The 16,079-nt window shown below is 52.7% G+C and overlaps 6 protein-coding genes across 6 annotated transcripts; 5 read left to right on the top strand and 1 right to left on the bottom strand.

Moving 5' to 3' along the window:
* Window positions 1–3,089: 3,089 nt before the first annotated feature.
* Window positions 3,090–5,610, top strand: AB675_1841 (uncharacterized protein; the record flags this gene model as incomplete). Its single annotated transcript, XM_018141763.1, has 4 exons — window positions 3,090–3,377; window positions 3,427–3,454; window positions 3,501–4,117; window positions 4,234–5,610. 4 exons carry the CDS (start codon window positions 3,090–3,092, stop codon window positions 5,608–5,610), a joined length of 2,310 nt encoding a protein of 769 aa, XP_018002775.1.
* A 2,027-nt stretch (window positions 5,611–7,637) lies between these two features.
* Window positions 7,638–9,568, bottom strand: AB675_1840 (Peroxisomal membrane protein PEX30; the record flags this gene model as incomplete). Its single annotated transcript, XM_018141762.1, has 4 exons — window positions 7,638–8,509; window positions 8,536–9,155; window positions 9,337–9,508; window positions 9,556–9,568. 4 exons carry the CDS (start codon window positions 9,566–9,568, stop codon window positions 7,638–7,640), a joined length of 1,677 nt encoding a protein of 558 aa, XP_018002984.1.
* Window positions 9,569–9,929: 361 nt separating this feature from the next.
* AB675_1839 (Mitochondrial import inner membrane translocase subunit tim16) lies at window positions 9,930–10,340 on the top strand (the record flags this gene model as incomplete). Its single annotated transcript, XM_018141760.1, has 1 exon — window positions 9,930–10,340. One exon carries the CDS (start codon window positions 9,930–9,932, stop codon window positions 10,338–10,340), a length of 411 nt encoding a protein of 136 aa, XP_018002880.1.
* Window positions 10,341–11,326: 986 nt separating this feature from the next.
* Window positions 11,327–12,574, top strand: AB675_1838 (D-arabinose 1-dehydrogenase; the record flags this gene model as incomplete). The annotated part of the gene is made up of 3 exons (XM_018141759.1): window positions 11,327–11,944; window positions 11,976–12,423; window positions 12,447–12,574. The coding sequence occupies 3 exons, from the start codon at window positions 11,327–11,329 to the stop codon at window positions 12,572–12,574; spliced, it is 1,194 nt and encodes a 397-aa protein (XP_018002781.1).
* Window positions 12,575–12,757: 183 nt separating this feature from the next.
* AB675_1837 (uncharacterized protein) lies at window positions 12,758–13,480 on the top strand (the record flags this gene model as incomplete). The annotated part of the gene is made up of 1 exon (XM_018141758.1): window positions 12,758–13,480. The coding sequence occupies one exon, from the start codon at window positions 12,758–12,760 to the stop codon at window positions 13,478–13,480; it is 723 nt and encodes a 240-aa protein (XP_018003028.1).
* Window positions 13,481–13,877: 397 nt separating this feature from the next.
* Window positions 13,878–16,031, top strand: AB675_1836 (uncharacterized protein; the record flags this gene model as incomplete). The annotated part of the gene is made up of 3 exons (XM_018141757.1): window positions 13,878–13,901; window positions 13,943–14,047; window positions 14,100–16,031. The coding sequence occupies 3 exons, from the start codon at window positions 13,878–13,880 to the stop codon at window positions 16,029–16,031; spliced, it is 2,061 nt and encodes a 686-aa protein (XP_018002859.1).
* Between the last annotated feature and the right edge of the window lie 48 nt (window positions 16,032–16,079).

Raw genomic sequence — 16,079 nt, 5'->3', positions numbered from 1 at the left:
ACATGCCGTGCTTGATCTACCTCTTTCATGCTCGAACAGGAGTGTATGAGCGACAACTTCGCAGCGTCTCACCGATCATCTCAGCTTTCGATAGCAAGCATGCATCGACTTCGAAAACGAACCAGAGTTGTACAGTCAGTCATACGCAATGTCACGCCGAATCCCGAAAGACGGCTATTCCCCAATTTTAGCGTCCTTGTTGTGGCTTGCACGTACCTGCAGCCCGAGCATGGAAGTGCAATTGAGAACGATGATCGGCAGCGTCAAAGAGCCTTCGCTCGAACTCCATCGGAGCACTGGTGGGATGTAGCTCAACCTGGCTGCAGATCAGCACCTCAAATATGGTAAAATGCCCGCCTTGGGTAGCTGAAGCATGCACCTCAGCCAGTCAATAAAGCACAACAGCGATCATGCCCGGTGCGCTGGTGAGAGGTCTCGACTTTCGATGCGACCGGACGGCCGTGTCTACAACCAACAGACATGACCAGGCCTGATCGTGCTCAGTATCAGCATCCGCGTTTTCATGCCGTGCGAGGCTGCGAGGGTAAGCCCCAGGATTCTCGCAACTTCGACCGAGCGCGACGGGCAAGAACGAATTGCGGATGCAATGCTACTCGAAGACACCCATCCAACGGCGTCCAATGTCCATCTTCTGACATAAGTACTTATGCAGTGTTGCTACGAACAAACTTCAAGCCTGCACCACTGCTTAGATAGCCTGATATGCAAAGAGAGTTTGGCAGGTAGATCTCTGCAAGCACATGCATTCCCAGGCTTCAACTTTACGGCGCCTGTCCCGAGGTATATTTCTCGAAGCTAAGAGCTTCCCGCGTAAAGCCAATAGATTAGGGACTTTACCTGTTGAGCACTGGGCCCATCTGCAACCGGAGAAAGGCTAAGGCCAGCTTACAGCATCAGGACCGGGGAACTGCAAATTACGAAGGCCGTTCCAAGAAATGACAACGTGGGATGTTAGATCCATGTGGTTCTGGAAGTTTGACTCTGACGGATGCCCGCCTACGAGACACTCGAATCTTAGATGACTCTTCTTGCGAAAATGGACACCGGGATTTTGACAAGTTGTGCGAGTATCCAGTCTTCGGGTCATTCAGATTGACGACGGCGTGTTCCGGCGGATCAACGATCAAGGGCCAGCACTGTTGGGCAATCTCGATCGACATCCCGCCGTCAAAACCTGGTCATTCATTAGCCCCAGGGGTGGTTTTACGGGGAAGGTTTAAGCATCGTCACCATGTGTTCCAAGGCACGGGCCAGCACAGGGCCATCAAAAGCTAATAACGACATCTGCCCAAAACTGAGGTCATCCCTGCTTGTGCGAGCAACTGCCGACCTGGATCTGGGGCTCTGCATCAGACGCCTAATGGTCCCTCTATCTTCCCTTGGATTTCGCTGACCTCTTCGAGCCATCATCGTGGAGTTCCATCATTGATCAGATAGGAACGCCGGCTTGACTCTGACCAGATAACAGTCCGAAAAGTTCTGGAAGACATTACGGCCAAGTTTCACATTGTTCCCGCGATCAGCAGCACAGTCTTCTGCTGTCACCAAGTCTCAAGTCTGTTTCAAACAGCATTCTTGAGCTATTAAACAGTACAGCGACAGCATAGCTTGTTTGAGACCACCATCTATTCTGTACAGCGTCATTGTTTTTTGAGGTGATTCTCGGATATCTTGGACACCTGTACGAATCTCGGACACCCTAGCAACTTCTCAGCCAATCTTCTTTGCTTCCATCAGCTAGGCGCCCGTCTGACTTAAGTCTCATCTTCAATCTATTGCTCTTGCTGTAACTCATCTCCAGCTTCCCAAAGGAACCATCCGGACAATCATTTCGATATTACCCACTGTATCCACCGCTGCCATTGATCCAAGACGAGATTGCAGCTACCTCGGGGTTTAGAATACTGCTCTGCTCCTGACCGAGAGAGGCGCTCGATATTCCCAGCAGTTTGTACTACTGTACTTGAGGCAACATCAACCAGGCCACCGTGTGGTGACGCTAGTGCAGCAATAGATCATCGACGAGTAGGCTCGAACAGCCATTTCCTGCGCTTGTCACCATCTGACGACACCCGAGTCGACCGTTAAGACCCATGCTCAGACCGGGGCCCCAGCAGGAATAGCGCCAGGATATCCACATTTTCAACCACACATCACCAAGTTAAGAGCCCCTCAAGACGGCAGCTTTTTTCGCCCCTCTCAATCACTGAACAAAACGATCGTCAGCCCGCTACACAGTGACTGCATACTGCAGTGACTACCAGCCAGAAACTGGTCGATTTGCTTGCCGCATTTCCTGTTGCAGCAGGCATTCCGATCCCTTTTAGTGCGTGTGGGTTCTCCAGGCTTGGTTCCGACTCCCCCGAGCAGTTCTCCCAGGCCCAATCATCCAAGACCGCCAACGACTCGCATACGGGTTTGTACTCTCTGGCCAGACCTGCATTCAATATCTGCGACTCGTTCACTTTTCGACTGCAGTATCACCGCTCATCAGCATCTGTTTGTTCCAATAGTCCGGTGTGGGACTCGACTTCACCGCTTTCGCTTTGCGCGATACTGCTAGTCAGACGATGAGGCATCATATGGCCCGTTACCACAATATTAAGTTTAATTCCCGACCATCCTCAAGAATTGCTTGAACCGAATCAGTACAGCCACTGGCCAGGACGTCAACAAGCTTGCCAAAACGGTCTCAGTTCGTCAATCGATCTGTTCCCGATAAGAACTGGGGGAACGCAGCCTTGCGAAGAAAGCCCTTTCAGCTTGTGTATCTTCATCAAACTGTCAATCTATGAGCAGGATCTGGATCGCGCGACCAATTGCAGCACGGACGTGAGATTGGCACTTCTGTTTCCGAACAGCACAGTATCACACAAAGGAAATCGGCGTAACAACTTGTTCAAACCTCTATTGGGGGCCAATTCAGCCCATGGTGCGAGGGAGACAATATCACACAAATCATCGGAAGTTGGGACATAATTTGATGTCCCCGGTGCCGCTGAACTCACTTGTCTCAGGTATCGTGAACCAGGCACTCTGCAACTGGTGCGACGAAGACCTTCGACACCATGAGTGGCTACTACAATCCTTCCAATGGCGGGCCGAATGAGCCAATACCTCAGTATCCGGTGTATGACAACCAATACAACAATCAGTATCACAGGCTCAATGGACCGAGCAGCCACCATGATGGAGTGGCGTTCTGGTACAGACCTCCCCCAGAGCCCTTATATGAACATGATGCCGCTATGTTCAGTGACGGAACAGGCATGCAACCAAATGCAATGGAGGCCGCCGCTATCAAACACAAGCGAACTCGCAGCGGATGCTATACGTGTAGATCACGTCGAGTGAAGGTGAGTGCAGGACATCTGGCATACTTGGCTTGTGGCTGACATGTTTTAGTGCGATGAGGCAAGGCCTGTCTGTGATCGTATGTCTTCAGAACCATTGCTAAAATCACATACTGACTCAAGCAGGTTGTCGTAAAGGCGGAAGGACTTGCGAGTTTCCTCCAGCTTCGTCGTCGAAAAGGAACAAACAGGACGCAAAAAGCCCAACATCGACTTCTGTGAAGCACGAGAAGCAGGAGAGCAGGGACGCGCCCAGCAACCACTTAGAAACCATCAAAGACGAAGATGAGTTCGACGAGACACAGAGTGCTCCAACAAACTCGTCCCGCCGTCCCACCCTGAGTCGTGTACGTACAGCGAGTACACAATCCTTGACAAAGAAGAGTCGCTACAGGCAAGGCACCGAGCCTTCACCAACGCTATCGACCTTCAAGGACAAATCGAGTCCACAATCAGCGTCCAGCACGAGCTCCAACTCCCGTAATGAAACTCCGACGTCGTCTGTCACAACTACGAATCTTGCCCAGGAGCTTAATGACCGACAACTCAGAATCAGCAAGCTGAACTTGACCATGCAGCGCTACCTTCAATTTCAGCGCGAGTATCTAACCCACTATCATTACTTCTTCAAGATCGATCTCAACAATTGGGTTCACACAGACCTGATCGATGAAGCCCTCAACTACGAACCTCTGCTGTACGCAGTCGTAGCTTCGCCGCCTACCACTATGAAGTGCGACAACGTAACGCGAAGCTCTCGAAGTTCCTCGCATACCACTCCAAAGCCATGTCCATGCTGCGCAAATCGCTCGAGAGTGGAGAATCGTACACACCCTCAATGCTCCTGACAGTCCTTCAGCTGGCGACTTTTGAAGAATGCCTAGGCGACTGGGTCAACCTGTCTGGCCACCAACGAGCCGCCGTGTCAATGCTTACCAGTATCTATACCCCAGTCTCAATAACACAGACTTTGAGGGGCCGCATGATCTTCACCTGGTTTGCACGCATGGATGTTATAGCTTCGCTGATGGGCGGCAAGAGTGCCTCTCTCGACCGGCCCTGGTACGAAGAATCCGCGAAGTTCTACGAAGGACAGATGGATACTGACCCAGAGAATGACATTGATATCGACGGCCAACTCAACATGATTGTCGCCTCCAATCGATTGATTGGCTATGACATGGCGAAACTCTACGCCAAAGTCCCGAAGAACGAGATCTCGCCCGAGGACTTTCAACGAGAGAACGGCGCGATCGAGCAGCGCATGCTGGAATTTCGAAAAAGAATCGAATCGCTCAACGACGAATATTATACTGTACAGGAGTTTCCCATGGAAGTCGAAAAACCCATGACCGAAGACGACATTGTTAACCCATACATCCCGGGTGGCTTGTATAAAGACGCTTTGTGGTCTCTGAACTTCATGTGGATCGACTGGTATACAATCGACATGATGCGGCGCTACCAGTCGTCACTGGTCCTCCGCAAACCTCCTCCGCCTGAGCTGGAGCACTACTCGCTGGAACAGTGCCGTATCTATGAGTCCGTTGCGCGATGGCCTCATGCGCTCCCGGGCTCCATCGTCGGCGCACATGCTTCCATTGCTTTGGCGGCGGTGTTCTTGAAGAAGGACGAGAAGCACACAATGTGGATGCGCCGAAAGCTCGCCAAGGTCGAGCAGCAAGGATATGTCTTCCCGCCACACTACAGAGCACAGATGGCAAGGGTGTGGAATCTGACGGATGAATCAGTCGGACCGGAGAACAGCGTGGAGAACTGGTGGCTACCGAACGATGAGGGAAAGCTACCAATTTTGACGGAGATCAGGAAGCTGGTCAGCGAACGTGTTCGAGGAGAAGACTCTACCATTGGCGGCAAAGAAGTCGAGGATGTGCGTGACATCAGGGCCATTTTCGCAAAGCTGGACATCAGATCGCAGGCGCCCAGCAGATCTACGAGTAACGAACGTGCGGGCAGCTTCGCAAGTGTGGACGGCATCAGTCCGCCTGAGAGCGATATGCATAGACATATGGTTGGTGGGGGAGGGATGAGCTATGGAAGCCCGAGCACAGCCGTACAGAGTCCAGCTTCGGCCACGAGCCAATTCACAGGAACTGGTCATCTTATGGATGGTGCGGCGAACGTTGCTATGCCGGAGGTCACGCAAGAGGAGGATCACGATCTACTGAACGTCGAGGTCAAGGACCCGAGCCGGATGAGCGGCATCTGGTCGTAAACTCGAGTGCTTCCAGAGCCGGAGGACTTCGGTCGGCTTGACAAACAGCACGACCACGCCGCTGTCAATCCATGCCATTTCTGCTTGGAGCGGCAGAAACGACCCTCAGATTCTACGACAGCATAAAACGCCTCCCGACAGGCCCGATCGACATTTAACGGCAGCAGTGACTGATGTCAGAGTCAACTCTAGAGCGCAGTAAGCATGAGGCGACGAGGCAGCCACGAACAACATAGATACCTTTCACGTTTGTGTTACTACATATCTAATGACCATTTCTGAATGCCACCATCTTTGTCTACTTTCAATCGAGGACGTACGATGCCTTCCTTTACTCCTCATCGTGAGACCCGAATCACCACTCTATTCCCTCGATGTGCCTCACTACCTCACTTTCACCGACCAGCAGTTCCCGCTTGCAAATCCCGACGACACCTCCACTACTCCCCTTGAGTCCCTCCAGTGCCTCCACAGCCAGGCCCTTCCGGACCAGAATTACTCCGGCATGTAACCTCTTGACGGCATCGTCCCCACTCATAGCTCACTATCAATGATCACCGTCAGGGTATGGTAATCCTCCGAGATCTCGCAGCTTGACGTATGCTTCCCAGAGGCAGACAACTTCACTTCTCAATCACCACGACCCAAGATGTCATACTGTCCCGACTGTGTACAACGTGTTGGAGTCCTGGACATAAGGACACCTCCATACGAGCAAACATCTCCCCATCGAGTCTGGCTTTGTTCTATACCCTGCCTTGCCAACACCACCGTGCATCTTCCCGGAGGCCCGTCGGGTTAGTGATCCGGCGCTGGAAGCGTTCTCTCGAAAAGCTCTAGCTCACCAGTGGAGGGCACAGACGCCCAGAGCAAAACGCTAAGGCAAGTGTAACGTGTCCCCAATAGCTGGAACGCGCCGTCATGCACGTGGGTGGTCTCGCAGACCGGGCACGAACTTACGGAATATGATGTGGCGGTTGGGAGCTCACCGGCCTTCGCGATAGCCTACCGTTGTGGGAAAAGACGTTAGGAAGTTAGCAATCTGGATATGTCATATCTCAGAACAATAATGTCACTAATGTGGCTTCCGAGCAAGCCACGTTGCGATATAGCCTTGGGTTGCCTTATTAGCGTTGAATAGGGAGTAGGTTTGGCAGTCCGCGAGTAGCGAATGAATAGTTGAGTCGAGTATTTGGAATGTGATCCTTGTCGCCCCTTCATCGTATCGTCGTATCACAGACTGGAAGGATTGGACGCCGCTCGTGCATTTTGGACGAGCACACTATTGACGCTTTTCGCAAAACGTGGGGAGCAAAGCTCGAAAGAGCCGCCCGCAAGAGCGGACGTCTTAACGGTCCGCCGGTGGTGGAGAGGTTCTAGCCTTCGGGTGTGCTTCTAGCGGTGGTCATGCATGGAATAGCCTATGTCGCACTTAGGCTTCTGGAAAACCACTACTGAAGCTCCTTGCAACTTGCGAGTGCCCACGGGGCTCGTCGGGCTCACAAGGGCTTCTGGCTCCTCACCTCTCGGTCCTGTACATACGAAGCAAACGGCTATGCCTCGGCTCACTCTTGTTGCAAGCGTCAACTACATGCCATGCAGTCGGTGTAGTCGAGCCTGCTCTATCCTGCCTTATCATGAATCAACGCCTCGCAGGCAGGCGTCCATCTCGAAGAGGAAAGGAGGCATCAGTATTCGACACTAAGCCACTCCTGCAAGAATACAGATCACATACAGAGCAGCACAAAAGGCGATTGTAAGCACGACCGGGCAGGCGTTTGACCAAGTTGTCCTCTCTACACCGCACCTGTCGTTGAAGCATCAATCCTTCTCGAGTTGTAGCAGACGGACACTCTCCATGTTCCCAAAGCGTTTGATCGAAGCTCATTTGGGTGAGCAGAAAACCAATATGACGAACGCATCAAGAGACACTGTGCTTAGCGAACCCTTGAATGGGAGAAATGTTCTCATCATGGCATTGCCAACTATCAATCAGCTTTCCGCAAGCTCCTCCTGGACTAGCAGCATCAGCTCAAGCCCATACTCAAATCATCGCCTGCCACACTAAACCCCCTCTGCTGCTCACGCCAGCGGTCTACGTGATCGTCTTCTGGCCCATCCCTACTTCTGTTGCTGCCACCACTCAGCATCGTGTTCTTCGTTATGCTCGAGCTGGCTGTTGAGCGTGCGTCTGATTTGGCTCGGTTGCGAATGGTCTCTTGCTCACCGCCAGCATTTGTGGTAGGAGTCGAGGACTTCTCCTTCGTGCTGCTGAACCATCCAGATCGTCGCTTCGCAGTTGACGGTGTGGTGGGTGTTTCGGTTGCTGTGGCTGTAGCGCTGCCAGGCGTGACTGTGCTCGTAACGGGAGTGGTTGGCGAGGTAGGTGAGAGCGCAGTCTTCAGCGGTGTAGTAGTGGCGGGCGACTTTCCAATCTTGCTGGCATATTCTTTCGCTCGACGAATCCTAGACGCTTCGCTATCGTCTTCGCTTCGCGCTCCATCGTTATTGGGTGTGGGCGAGGGTGTTGCCTCGACCAATTCCGCGTCTCGGTACCACTTCCTTCGGCGCGTGTATCGACCCCATCCGTCTTCGAGTCGGCCATCTTCCCACTTGTTGTCATAGTATATCCAGCCACCTCCATCACTGCCATCGTGTGAGCCGGAAGACGAACTGGATCCTGCAGGACCTGTTCGGCTGCCAGTGCTGGAATTACGGGCATGCTGCTTTGCATCGCCCCGCTCTATGCGCCAGTCGGAACCCTCTACCCAGCGCCACTTGCTAACACCACCGTCCACTTCTGGCAATTCGAATTCGTCCCTGCTGGGAGCGTGGTTGAGGTGCTCATCTGTCCATGGACCGCGCTCGTAGGAGAACAGCGACGTGGTCCAGCCCAGCCCTATCCAGCGTCGCTGATTTTCGTACAGGATGAACGTGAAACGCACGCCAGAAGAGGCGGCTCGTCGGGTGCTCGCAGCGGCGGATGCCGAATACTGCTGTGAAGAAGTGGCAGATTTGTTGGTGGTGAAAGCGCCTGATCTGGGAAGGACAGGCCGGTGATGAGTGCGGCGAGGCGACGCAGGAAGAGTGACCGCCAAAGCAGGACTCGTGTGACGCGGGCTGGGCGTGAGTGCCAGGTCAGGATAGTCGTGCCTGTGAAGAGAATGACACGGCGGGGTGTGAGAATGTACAGTGGAGGTAAGGTGAGGGCAATCCACGCAGGCGAGACCAAGAGGATGCGAATGAAGAGTGTCGTCAGAGCCGGTCGTGTTGTGGCTGAGGTTGGCGTGCGTTGTGTCGAGAGGAAGTCGGTCATAGCCAGGAATGGGTCGAGGAGAATGTTACATCGAGAAGTGAGCTGTGCAAGCGTGTCGACGATCTCGTCCAGTGATTTGTTGTGGGATGATGATGATGATGATTCCACAGACTTGGAATGCTTCTCGCCAGTGGTCGAAGTGGAAGACAGCGGCGAATATCGTCTCGAATACATTCCCAGTATGAGGAAGACCACAAGAATGAGGGGTCCGGCATATTGTATCACGTAGCTGCGTAGAGGGTAGTAGCCCAGAACGCCGCGACCAAGAGGTACGACTCCCACGGGTCATCTGAAGTCCATGATATCAATCCGGCGAGCCTGTTGAGCGGGAGCAGGAACGGATGTGAATGTGCTAGCGCTCTTGTGATCTGTGGTGGTGTCGCGACCAGTAACGGTGACTTCTTGTGTACTATAACTGTAGATCGCTGTTTGCCTGCCGCAGCATAGCCAGAGGCTGGTGCTGGTGCGAAGGCTGCGACAGTGGAGGATTCGTGTCGTGGGAGAGCTGGGGCGATGTTGGGCCATCGTTGGACACGTATGTGCCTGACTTGGACATTGATGTTGCCGTGATCCAATCTGTGTCTGCTCGAGTTAGTCGATCAGTGGCATCATGAATGTGGTGGACTTACCAAAGACAGACATGCAGGGTATACGGTAGCGTCATCAGCGACTACGATCTGGTGCTGCCGGGCGCAAAGAGTCTCGGCGACGGTGCTATCACCAACATCTATAACACAGACATATTCGTCCACGAGGCAGCACTATATCATTACCAATATCCTCTGACAACGGAAGGCCTCCGAATGGAGTGCACAGCGTGGCATGTGAAATGTGGTCTCAGGTTTACATCGTCATCGCTCGGCTCGGCTGTGTCGGCTAACTTTCCCGTTGGAGAGACGCTACGAAAGATTTCTAGAACGGCGAGGTCGTCTTCGATGCGCTTTTCGAACATTATCAACCACCTTCCAGTTTCACATTGTCGGTGCTCCTTGGTCAAGTCGCAATGGCGCACCGACTCATCACACAGATCGTCTTGACCGGCGGACGCGTGTTCGGCAGAGCTTTCGCCGAAGCATACAAGCAGGCGCAAGCATCATCGCAATATGCGAAGACCGCAGCAGCGAATGGGACTACGACATCATATTCAGCGTCAGGCCTCACACTAGACGAGGCGTGCAAGATTCTTAATGTGAAGCCGCCGATGGGCGGAAAGACAGACATGACCGCTGTTATGGATCGCTTCAAGAAATTATACGACCTGAACGAGCCGAAGAAGGGTGGTAGCTTCTACCTCCAGAGCAAGATATTACGCGCTCGAGAAAGGATAGAAGCAGAGGTTCGAGATGCAGCACGGAAAGCTGAGTTTGAGAAGGAGATCAAAGAAGGTTGGAAGCCCAAGATGTACAGAGATTGAAGCTAAATGCGGCAAAAGGACGGTGACATCGACCTATCGAACACGACATGTCCTCTTCTCCTCTTCGGTTTTGTTTGCAGCATAGCGCGGCGTTTTGGAAAAGATCTGTACAATACACAGGAGCGACTGCATTCTGAGCATGCTAGCGACTGCCGGCTTCGATTTCGACTTCATAGCCAGCTTTGGCTCGGGATATGATACCTGAGCGGGAAGCGTCCAGGTTTTGGCGAACAGACGGGGAGCAGAACAAAAGCCGCACTCGACACGATGTTCAGTCATCAGATGGGTGAGTTGAGATGAGAGGAGGAAGAAGACGAGGAGTCAATAGCACTTCCCGGAGCTAGCATATCGCTATGTCCGCAAATCACGTGAATGTGCTCGGTCTCTCAAAATCAAATAGAACCCGATTTCCACTCAACAGCTTTTTTTCGTTCCGTCTCACCTCGTTTCTTGGATTCCCGTATAGTAGATTGTGCTTCTGTTTCTCACATTCTTGAATCACCTCCAAATCCTACTCGCAAGGGCGCTCTTCGGACTGTTCCTGACGGCCTGTGCTTGAAATCATGATGCTTACATCCGTGAAATACGACTGTTGATCAAGGCTGCCCAGCTGTGTGCCTCGAAGCTACCCTACACTACCGGCCGAGTCCATACGATGAAATCCCCGATATGCTCCTGATATCATCATTTGTCTAGACTTTCTTGGATCTTGACGCCATTCATAGTTCGACGCTATGATCTCGTTCTTCCAATGCCAATGCAGGTACAGTGGAGCTCGTGGTTGTTCTACGGCTGTTCACTGGTGCCGAACCTTCCCGCTGTCGCCATTTCTGGTGGCTTGTGTTCGTTGAGGCGAAGATTATTCACGTCGTCCTCTGTCTGCCTGTATAGATTCACACGTATGTCTTTTGCGATCTTTCTTTTGCTAAGAGCATAGCATATTCTGTATTGGAGGTCATCTCTTTTCATTCTGCACAACATACAGCATGGCGCCCAGGACAAAATTATCGGAGAGCTTGCCACCTTTACTTTTCGGCACCGCTACCTTCACGTATCAATTCAATGTCGATCCATACGCTTTAGGACCAGTGCCTCTGGTTCAAAAGGCGCTGCAGCATGGCGTTCGTGGCTTCGATACTTCACCATACTATGGGCCAGCTGAAAGCATCCTCGGCGATGCACTCGACACATCTTTCGTCCGACAGCACTTTCCGCGCGACCAGTATCACATCCTGACCAAGGTCGGAAGGATAGGTGGTGATGTCTTTGACTATTCGCCAGAGTGGATCAGGCACAGCGTTGCGCGCAGTTGCACAAGGCTGCATACCGACTACCTGGACGTGGTTTATTGCCACGATGTCGAATTCGTTTCGCCAGCCGAGGTTCTTGGCGCTATCCAAGAGTTGAGGCGAATTAGAGACGAAGAAGGCTCGTTACGCTATGTTGGCATTTGCGGCTATCCTGTTGATGTGCTCTGCGACTTGGCCGAAATGATACTGCGCGAGACCGGCGAGCCACTCGATATCGTCCAATCCTACGCCAACTTCACAATCCAGAATACCCGACTGCTGTCGCATGGACTTCAAAGGCTCGTCAACGCCGGTGTCGATGTTGTCACTAATGCCAGTCCGTTAGGCATGGGGCACTACGCGTCAAGGGCCTCCGATTGGGGCTATGGGCAATTGGCATCCAGCTCCAGACGATCTACGCAAAGCATGTGCCAACGCCGCTAAGTGGACCGAGGCCCAGGGCGAGAAGCTCGAAGTCGTGGCAGTCCGCTTTGCGCTGGAGAACTGGCTGCGAGAAGGTGCAAAAGCTGGCAGCTATGCCAACCCACGCGGCAACGGTGATGGAGGCTTTGACAGTAGTCCTGACCGTCCTACAAAAGTTGGGGTCAATGTCATGGGCGTCAGCAAGATTGAAGAGCTGGACGAGACGATGCGTGTCTGGCATAGCGTTCTTGATGGCCTCGCAGATGGCAATGATCTTGATGCAGGCAGCATGACACCATCAGACGCCCTGACGGACCACGAATGGAGTCTGAAGCGACGACAGCAGATCCGAGTCCTTGCGAAGAGCATTCGTGAGATGATGGGTACCTGGCAGATTTCGCGTGGGCATCCCCTGAGCCTGGCTTCATCAACAAGGGCAACCCGGCCCCACTCAACTTCAGAAGCAAACCTGAGGCTACCGGCATTTTGACTCCCCCGCCTTCAGGTGATGATCTGCTGTAGCGGAAACCTGCGTAGCAACACTAGCGTCTCCATTGTTCATGGAGGGCTTGGCACAAGCGTTGATTCACTGATGAACTCCTGAAAGCAAACATTAGATGGATATGAATAGTGCTGTCAGCCATTCACTTGGTCTAACTGAGTCACATTCATTCGATCACTCATTGATCAACAATATAAAGCGCCATGCCCAGACAAGTTCGTGGTCGATCTCGTGGACGCGACCGATCTCGCGGTCGAGTTACCAATCTACACCACTTCTCACCACCAGTCCATGCGCCGGAGTCTTCGCCCGAGCGTTCGATCCCGACTACAGACTTCTTCCCACAGATCGCCATGCCGCAGTTCAGCAAGCCTGCCAAAGAAGACATGGTCGCCCTCACGCCCCACCCTCCGTTCTTCGACATCGGCGACGAAGTCCTCTACAATCACGCCGGGTACCGCACCAAAGATGAGATCGGTCAACACTCACCCGCCGCTTGGCGTCAATGGCGAACTTACATCGTACGTCGCAACGAATACCTCACCTCGACCGGCAAGTGGATGTATCAGATCGCAGAGATCAGAGGAGACTCGGTCACTATCGCCGCAGAGGAGCACTTAGTCGATGTCACGTTCCCGCCGAACACTAGGGTTGAATTGGTGGAGGATTGGCTCAAGCGCAAGGCTGTCATGGAAGGGAAGCAGTTCAGTATCGATCACTACATGGGTAATCGACCGGAAGCAGTATGGGTTGTCAAGTCTTGCAGGTTGGTCGGCAATAAGAGCAATTCGGCTAAGATTGTCTATGATCTGCAGAATGAGTGTGGCGAATCTCTGATAGACCACAAGTTCAGCATGGAGCCGGAGCAGCTGATTCCTTACGGAGGTCCGAAGCCTGATGTTAACGGTCAATTCATGGTGACCTGAACATGCAAGTAGCTGATGAGAACGAAGACGGTGCAGCAGCGCCTTCCTGGACCTCTTCCAGAGACGCGGTTGCATCGGATGAGGTCAGACTACCTTGCAAAGCGCAAGAGCGACTCGTGGAAAGGACTCCTTACACGCTTCGCTTGGTTTGGAAAGCACAGGAAGATATCGTAGGGAACTGCAGCCTGGGCGGCCTCCAGGGTCGATTAGCTAGGGAGTGGTTACCTGCACTCAGAGCTCATCAATTTCAATTTCAACTGAGCCGTCTGCGAAGACTTGGCATTTCTTTGTTCACTTGTTTGACCGCACAACCAGACTTGATTTCGTGCCGAGATTGCTCGGTTCCTGCTGCTCAACAACTCGCACTCATCACAATTCGAGTCCTTAACTCATCAACATGGCGCCGCACAGTGACTCGATGGTCGACAGCAATGGAAATGATCGCATCACTCGAGAGTACAGCGATCAGATCCCAAGCATGGCCCTGTCGAGATTGAGGTCCATCGCTACCAAGTGAACACGCAATCAGCAGTCATCAAGGAGCGATCTAATGCGCAGAAGCTCGTTGTGAGTACTCTGTCGTCAGATCAGGAATTGATGCCCTGACAATACTTTGTAGAACCCCAATCCGCCTATCATTGTCGACTTGTCGGATCTGGATTTCGAGTCTGTCGCCCTTACTTCCGTCATCGACTACCTCTACAGCAACGAGTACTTGAGTACAGCTCGCCCACCCAAGTTAGCTAAGATAAAGGATGAGAGTGATGATGCCATACAGTCGACTGTCGCATCCGCAGAAAAGTACATCAGCTCTTGCGGGCGTGCATCTACTCCTCAGGCGGCCTCAACATCAAACAAAGGAAACCAGAACCGTTCCGCGGGTCACTCTGGTATTGACATTGCTGGGCATACCGTAACAAGAGAGTCAGTCACCCTAGAACTGGACGAGAACACCCTCAAGCGGAAGCGATCGGATGCGTTCCCCAGCAATGTACTCGATTTCCACATCAAGGTCTACATGTGTGCCAAGCAGCTGAAGATTCGCGCTGCGATGGAGTGCGCCCGTGGCAAGATTCTTGCAGCATTTGATCAAATGGTATCAGGACATGTCTTGGTTGAAGATCTGGTGTCGCCATTGAGACGTCTGTTCGATGCCTCACAGATGGAATCACCAGAGCTGGCAGCGCTGAAAGAACAGCTCACAAAGGTCGAAAAGGAGCGGGATGAGGCTTTCACTGCCCGTGACAACTTGCAAACCCAGATCGACACGATACCAGACCAAATCAAGGAGGCGAAGACCGTGCAGCGCAATGCACTTGGTGAGCAGTTCAAGGCCAAGATGCGAGAACTCAATGGAAAGCTCAGGGAGAAGCAGACCGAGCTTGACACGGCTACGACTGAGCGAGATTCAATGCAGCAGCAGCATCATGAAGTCAATCTACATCTGGCTAACATTCGATCTGAGGTGGAACCGGCTCTCAATAAGCAACAACCCGACTTCGCACCCGAGAAGGCGACGCTTGAGCGACAGCAGCATCAGCAACATCATACGGATCAGATTCAGAAGGCTGAGCAAATGACGGAAAAGAAGAACGCGCTGAAAGTAAATATGTCCACCAACCGCGCTAACGCAGCGTTGGCAATGCTCAAGGTGGTCGAGATTGCTGCTACTGATGTACCAGAACTCGCCATCAAGGCAGTTTGGGCAGAAGTGAAGAATGCTAAACCCAACTTTGATGGGCAAAAAGAAGCTCAAATTCGATCTGATCTCAAGACAGCTCTCGATCAACAGCGAATTCACCTTGCGCCTGGAATGGAGTCGAACTCCGGAGGCATGTCTGCTAGCACCAGCACGGTGGCTCCGGTGCAGAACAGCGGCGGTCCCTTTATGGTCCCACAGGTTGGAGCCTTCTATGGTAGCAACGGTGCGACGATTCCGTCGCAGAATGGTGGTGGCTTCTTCGTAGACCATCAGGCAGGTATTCTCGCTAGTGGCAACAATGCGACTACCCCGTCACAGCACAGCGGTGGTCTGTTACCACACCAACCGGCTGGAGGTCCCTTCAGCAACAACAACAACATCACAACCCCATTGCAGAGCGATGGTAGTCCCGTCGTTATTTCTCAGACCGGAAGTTTCCCTGGCAATAATGGTGCGATGACGACCTCGCAGAGCAGTGCCGGTCTTTCTGGGAGCCCAAGTCCAAGCTTTGGCTCTGTTTCCGGCTGGAGAAGTTCAAGTCTGATGCAAGGTCTGACGCCATGCACAGATGCGGTCGAGTTCGTTCCTGTGATTGTGGAAGAAAGCATTCACCGCTGTTACCAGAGCATTACTTCAATGGAATACTACAAGCACTGGTCATTTGAGGAGCTACGGTGGCAGACTACTCAAGAGGATGACTTCAGCCAGCAGTTGAAGGACAGCAATGGGAACGTGTACCCTTCTGAGTCAAGGTGTTTCGAGAATCCGTTTGATTTTCTCATGCTGTACTCTGCAGCGCAAGAGTCAGCAACACCTCCCTTGACGACGAAAGGGCCGAACGACGGGTGAGGGGGACCACCAGTTCGGGGCTTTGAAAGTCAGAGAGGGCTGGACAAC

The sequence above is a fragment of the Cyphellophora attinorum genome, assembly GCF_001299255.1.
Source record: "Cyphellophora attinorum strain CBS 131958 chromosome Unknown Contig6, whole genome shotgun sequence".
Classification (NCBI taxonomy): Eukaryota; Fungi; Ascomycota; class Eurotiomycetes; order Chaetothyriales; family Cyphellophoraceae; genus Cyphellophora; species Cyphellophora attinorum.
The sequence above is the reverse complement of the archived record's forward strand: the minus strand, read 5'-3'. Positions and strand labels throughout refer to the sequence as shown.